The following is a 7,041-nucleotide window of genomic DNA, read 5'->3' as shown; positions in this document are numbered from 1 at the left end:
TAAAATAGTGAGTCTAATAGGAGATGGTCAGAGATAACTTTTGATCTCTCTACAGTGGTGATGACTGGAAGCAGATTAAACACTTTTCTTTAGGGTTTTATTTTTTGCCATGCTACTCCTTGCATGTTGTATATGTATCCTTCCACCATGTTAATGATATTCAATTTAAAAAACAGAATCATGTTAGAATTCTACAGAACTGGTCAATATCAGTCAATAGGTTGGACACACCTCTTCCAATTTAATGTGTTTTCTTTTTATCCATTTTTACGTTGTATATTTAATATTGAAGACTTTTCGATTCTTCTAAGTAGCACATGTATCTTTGAGGACAGATCTGCACACTCTTGGTATTTTAATCTCAGTGTCTTCATGAGGGAGAGTCGCCTGGAATAGTTTTCTCAGCATCTTGAAGGAGTTTCTGGAGGTGCTGAGCAATTGCTGCTGCTTTTCCTTCACGCTTTGAAGCTCCAGTCCATCCCAAATCACCATCTCAGTTAATCAGGTTTAGATCAGAAGATTGTGGAGGACAAACACTTCACTGATTACTACGTAATTCTATATGTATAACTGTTTTCATGTATAAAATAAATTAACTGTACTTATAAACATTGGGTGTTCTCGCCAGTCCTGCAGGGGGTGGCAGTGCTCAGCCTGAACAGCTCTCAGTGACAGCAACAGGAACGATTCATTAGAACTGTTACACTCAAAGAACCGAATCTCTGATTCAGTGATTCACAGCTCAGGTGTATATTTGATTCAACATTGATTCGGTAGTTTGTTGTGTTGTTTGCATTGAACTTGTACTGTGTTAATGCTATTTTAGTATAAGAGGACATTTTAATAATAATATTAATAATAATCGTACTTATATTATTATGATAACTAATAAATTTTAATAATATGAACTTCATAATAATATTATAGCACAATAACTTTCGCTTATAAGGATTGTGAGTGTATAAGAGCCTAAACCATTCAAAACATGTAATTTCAACACTGATTGTTAAGTAAAAGTTTGTTTTTCTATCATATATGGCTATTCTACAATCGATTTTTAGGATTCAAAAGATATTAATTACTATTTAATTATCACCTTTTTTATATGTCAATCAATATTTAACCATTTTTATTATGTTTATATTATTGTAAGCTTAAATGCTATTACAGCGTTATAATCATTTTAATTTACCTGTCTAAACTCAATACACCACGGATTTTACAGAACCGATTCTGAACAGAGGTGGATCTAAGTAGTGATTCGGTTCAAAAGAGCCGATTCGTGATTCGTTGGCGAGTCGCTGCTCAGAGCGATCATGGCGTCGTCGGTGGCTCGCGGAGCCGCGAAGGCCGTCAAACCGATTTTTAGCCGGGATGTGGACGAGGCCAAGCGGCGCGTGAGGGAGCTTTACCGAGCCTGGTACCGAGAGGTTCCCAACACAGGTACTGAACCTCACCTCACACACAAAGCGGCACAACACACACCGGCTCAAGGTCAGAGCGCGCAGGAGAGCTAACAGTGCTACAAACAGCTAACAACACACTGACCTTACTACAGTACTACAGCACCGTACTACTGCTGTAATGTAGTACCGTACTCCTGTACTTCTACAGTTCTGTACTACCGCTGTACTGTACTACTGAGGTCCTGTACTTCTACAGTACTATACTACTGAGGTCCTGTAATTCCGCAGTACTGTACTACTGAGGTCCTGTACTTCTACAGTACTGTGCTACTGAGGTCCTGTAATTCTACAGTATTGTACTACTACTGTACTACTAAAGTCATGCACTTATACAGTACAGTACAACTGAGGTCCTGTACTTCTACAGTATCGTGCAACTGAGGTCCTGTACTTCTACAGTACCGTGCAACTGAGGTCCTGTACTTCTACAGTACAGTACAACTGAGGTCCTGTACTTCTACAGTACCGTGCAACTGAGGTCCTGTACTTCTACAGTACCGTGCAACTGAGGTCCTGTACTTCTACAGTACCGTGCAACTGAGGTCCTGTACTTCTACAGTACTGTGCAACTGAGGTCCTGTACTTCTACAGTACTGTGCAACTGAGGTCCTGTACTTCTACAGTAATGTGCAACTGAGGTCCTGTAATTCTACAGTACTGTACTACTGCTGTACTGTACAACGGAGGTCCTGTACTTCTACAGTAGTGTACTGTATTGTACCGCTGCACTGTACTACTGAACTCATGTAATTCTACAGTACTTTACTACTGAGGTCCTGTAATTCTACAGGACTTTACTACTGAGGTACTGTACTTCTACAGTACTGTACTACTGAGATCCTGTACTTCTACAGTACTGTACTACCCCTGTACTGTACTACTGAGGTCCTGTACCACCTATGACTGTACTGTACCACTGAACTCATCTAATTCTACAGTACTATACTAATGAGGTCCTGTAATGCTACCGTACTGTACTTCTGAGGTCCTATACTTTTACAGTATTGTACTGCTGAGGTCCTGTAATTCTACACTGCTGTACTACTGAGCTCCAATACTTCTTTATTACTGTACTACTGCTGTACTATACTAATGAGGTCCTATACTTCTACAATACTGCACTACAGCTGCACCGTACTACTTAGGTTCTATTCTCCTACTGTGCTGTTACTGCTGTATTGTACCACTGAGGTTGTGTACAATTGTGCACAACTGTTGCACTGTTCCTTCAAGCCACTGTTCTACAAATGTATCGTACTGTTGCTGTGCTGTACTACTGCTGTACTCTATTATTGTACCATTGAGGTCCTGTACAACTGGACTAATGCAGCACTGTAATACTAAGGTACAATACTACTGCTTGTTTTACTTGTGTATCATACTACTCCAGTCCTGTACTACTGCTGTACTGTCCTACTAAGATCCTATACTAGTGCAGTACTACCACTATGGTCCTGTACTATTGCTGTACTTTACTACTAAGTCCCTGTAACATTGTAGTCATGTACTACTGCTGTACTGTACTACTGATGTCCTGTACCACTGCTGTGCTCCATTACTGTGGCACTGTAGTCCTACTACTACTGCTGTTGCCCTGTACTATTGCTCTACAGTGGGTGGTACTGTGCTACTACTACTACTACTACTACTATCATTGTCCTGTACACTGAGGTCCTGTACAAATATTTTATATTTTAATAGTATTCTACCACAGAGGTGCTTTACTAGAGCTGTACTCAGGAACAGCACTAGCCATTTGAGTGAAATTAACAATAATTCAGTATGTCAAACTCTGGTTCATGCAAAACCATATAGGCATTTTTCCTATGTTTGATCTCCCATTACTCTAAAATGCTACAGTATTATCACTTGATTTATTAATTATTAATAGTATAGAAAAGGGTCTTTGTGGATTAAATGGTGTCATTTAATTACAGTGTGATTTGCTGGTTTTATAGAACTCCAAATTCAGTTTTTTGCAAAACAAGTTAGAATTTTTTTGCTAGAGTAATATAACTGATTAAACCATTTTTCCATCCCATTACTCCAAACAGTAACATCATTTGAGACTTCAGTGGTTTCACTTGATAACACCTTAATTATCTTCTTTAACTAAAACTAAAATAGGTTAAATCCACTGAAGTCTTTATTAGAGAACGGCCTGCATTTCAAGAGTGCAACATTATTCTACAGATATGTAGTTGGATTTCTAGTGTATTTTTGTTTCTTCAACAAGTATGTTACTTTTGTATTGCTTATATACTTATATTAACTTAAATATATAGTTATATTTTTTAGTTTTTTGGTTCACCATGTCCATTGGGTGATTTGCATGAATGGTACAACAGCTCTGGTTGTACTCTACTACTGTGGCACTGTACTACCACTGCCTACCACTGTATTACTAATCACCTTAGGTGATTACCAGAATAATCATTAATTACAGCCCTACTGACCACTGACTTTGTTTATTTGGGTTTATTTTATTTTAGTTTTAGAGGTAGACCCCTCACACTGATTTCGTGTGTGTGTGTGTGTGTTGTTTTTGCAGTGGCGATGTTTCAGCTGGACATTTCCGTGCGGCAGGGCAGAGATAAGGTCAGAGAGATGTTTAATAAAAACAAGCACATCACCGACCCCCGAGTCATCGATATGCTGGTCATTAAGGTGAGAAACAGCCCAAAAACTGTGCAACATGCATACACCTGCTGGTCATTCAGTATAATGTCTGAATACTTTTGGCAATATAGTGAATATGCCACTTACCACACAGTCTTGAGTGACATCCCTTTATTAATCCATTTTGTTAATTAATCCCTTTATTAATTATTAAACAAATGTTGGATGTTTTTGGCCGGCAAACAACAGCGCTGAGTGATGCAGATGCAGGCAACACGTTGAGGATCTCAAGGGGATTGCCAGTTTAATACAGAACCCTAAGTGGGGGGATTCTGACAATAGGTCCAAGGTCTAAAGAGACTCGTGTAAGATTATAGAGGAGAGTTGGGTTTATTGTAAAATCAGCTTCAGGAGTTGATGTTTGTCTTTTCCTTTTTATGGTACAGTTTTATCCTGCATTTCTGGATTGATTACAGTATGGTAAACTGCTGATTCACAGTCAGGGATTTCTGAAAGTGTTGCTGAACCCATGCAGTGGTTTCCAGTACAAAATGTCTCACTTTAAATATCTGATGTTCTATGTTGAATTTTAATTCTGTTTTAATTTGCAATTTTGAACGTACTGTTCCTCCTCTGCAGGGTAAAATGGAGCTTCAGGAAACCATCAACATCTGGAAGCAGAAAACACACGTTATGCGCTACTTCCATGAGACAGAGACGCCCCGTCCTACCGACTTCCTGTCCAAATTTTACATTGGACACGACCCCTGATCCTTATGTCTATGCTCCACCCCGTCTGTGATGGACAGTGTGCTGATTGTGTGCTGTTGAACTGTAAATACACACCTGCTTATCCGAACACCGTGTCCGTCTGTGTTCATACACACCACTGCACTCACTGCTCGCCAGCTGAGATACCTCAGCAACCACCTTGAAGCAGATTGTCTGAAACTCTGAAAGCTCTTTACAAAAACATATTAAACAATGTTTATGAATACACAACCTTATACCCGACTCACTGTTTTCTGAGTTCTGAGAGAATTCTGGATATCATTTTTTTGTTTTATAATCCCATATTAACAAGGTGGAGGGATACATCCTACAGGGTGTTGTGTGGTAAAAACCAGTCCCAAAAGAAAAGTGTGTTGAGAATGATATCAGTTGGGGGTGTAGGTTCGCTAGTGGATTTGAGGAGCAATGTGCATTAAATCAGGGTTTTAAATGTAGTCCAGGACTAGGTTAAGCTGCTTCTTAAAGTGAGATCAGGTCATAAACAGTCTTATTTTTACTGAATGAAAAAAAATCAAAACACTATACGAAACCAGCACACCCAAAACAAACGCAGTATCAACTGATCTTTATGATTATTTTGGTAGTCGAATAATCTGCCAATTATTTTTCTGATTATTCATTAATTTAATTTGATTTGATTTATCCATCATATCTGCCATATCTCTGTTTCCTGTGTGTATGGCTCCTGGTTTTACCTTTCATAGTCAATTTAACACTATAAAAACAGCTGAATGTTTAAGCGTAAAATATTCTGATATTTAGTCATTAAATTTATATGTTGTGTTTGGGCAACTTCGGCAAGCTAGCCAAGTGCGAACTGAGTGAGTGAGCTGCCTGTTAACCCTACCCTATTGCATTTCTGCCTCCAGCACTGTGTGTAGTGCATTACAGTTACAAATTAGCGTTATTTTTTTAGTTAATTAGACAGTTAATGATTCAGGGCAGGGGTGTGCCATTTCGTATCGTATGCAATAATATAGAAAACATTTTTGAATATTGTGAACGATATTATACCATGAAATATTGCGCCATATCACCCACCCCTAAATTATCACATCACAGTACTACTTTTTTGCTGTTTTCAGAAAAATTTAAATTTAAATTATTTTTTCCCATTAAATTTCTACTAGAGACAGATTATATCTGTCCAGTATCATTCATTTTACTTAAATCCTGGATATATGGAGATATCTGGAGTGCATTATTAATATTATGACACTCTGGATCATTTACTTCTGTAGCAATCTGATAAAATTAATGTATTTTTAATATCTCAGTTAGGGTTGTGCCATATACATGCAATAATATAACTTAATTTTTATTTTGTTGCATTAGGTCATTCTAAAAATATTTTTTCAAAGTTTTCAATGTTTTGTCGTATCGCTAAGAGTATCGTTATCCCAAAAATACTATGCAATATCATGATATTATTTTAGGACCATATTGCCCACCCCTAATTTACAGCCTATCTATTGCCTGTAGGAGCCGCCAAGGCTGATGAGGTAGTCAAGTAACATGATCCCACAGTACCAATGAGAAACAGTAGTGCAAAAAATGCAAAGAACATACAGAAAAAATCTAAAATAGTCAATTTAAAAAACACAGTACAGAAACCAAGACAGTGAGATCATTTAGGAGAGATCATTGTCAAAAAAAGAATATCTAGGTCAGGGGTGTCCAAACTACAGCCTGCGGGCCATTTGCGGCCCGTTTCCTTTTTTGGAGCGGCCCGCGAGGTATTTTAGAAATAGAATGAAAGTTGGCCCGCTGTTAAGCAGATTTTTATAAGAGGGTGCGCATTTCTAGCAAAGAAAAAACGGGGCAAAGAGTGTGCGCATTTCTAGCGCAGAAAAAACGGGCCAAAGAGTCTAAAATCGGAGAGGGTGCGCATTTCTTGCACAGAAAAACAGGGCAAAGAGTCTAAAAGTGGAGAGAGTGTGCATTTCTAGCGCAGAAAAAACGGGCCAAAGAGTCTAAAAGCGGAGAGAGTGTGCATTTCTAGCGCAGAAAAACAGGGCAAAGAGTTTAAAAGCAGAGAGGGTGTGCATTTCTAGCGCAGAAAAAACGGGCCAAAGAGTCTAAAATTGGAGAGGGTGCACATTTCTTGCACAGAAAAACAGGGCAAAGAGTCTAAAAGCGGAGAGGGTGCACATTTCTTGCACAG

General features: G+C 38.5%; 1 protein-coding gene across 1 annotated transcript; it reads left to right on the top strand.

Annotated features, from left to right (window-relative positions):
- Positions 1–1,277: 1,277 nt before the first annotated feature.
- ndufa6 (NADH:ubiquinone oxidoreductase subunit A6) lies at positions 1,278–5,092 on the top strand. The gene is made up of 3 exons (XM_007236154.4): positions 1,278–1,443; positions 4,018–4,133; positions 4,725–5,092. Exons 1-3 carry the CDS (start codon positions 1,317–1,319, stop codon positions 4,854–4,856), a joined length of 375 nt encoding a protein of 124 aa, XP_007236216.1. The 5' UTR covers positions 1,278–1,316; the 3' UTR covers positions 4,857–5,092.
- Positions 5,093–7,041: the final 1,949 nt, after the last annotated feature.

This window comes from Astyanax mexicanus, chromosome 3, assembly GCF_023375975.1.
Source record: "Astyanax mexicanus isolate ESR-SI-001 chromosome 3, AstMex3_surface, whole genome shotgun sequence".
In the NCBI taxonomy this organism is placed as follows: domain Eukaryota; kingdom Metazoa; phylum Chordata; class Actinopteri; order Characiformes; family Acestrorhamphidae; genus Astyanax; species Astyanax mexicanus.
Note: the sequence above shows the minus strand (reverse complement) of the source record. Positions and strands in the feature narration are given on the sequence as shown.

What these genes read in the sequence shown, in the direction of transcription:
- ndufa6 (XM_007236154.4), top strand. Translation starts at nt 1,317, where the DNA reads ATGGCGTCGTCGGTGGCTCGCGGAGCCGCGAAGGCCGTCAAACCGATT. An exon ending in CCGAGAGGTTCCCAACACAG is followed by an intron (nt 1,444 to 4,017) that starts GTACTGAACCTC and finishes TTGTTTTTGCAG; the next exon opens with TGGCGATGTTTCAGCTGGAC. An exon ending in TCGATATGCTGGTCATTAAG is followed by an intron (nt 4,134 to 4,724) that starts GTGAGAAACAGC and finishes CCTCCTCTGCAG; the next exon opens with GGTAAAATGGAGCTTCAGGA.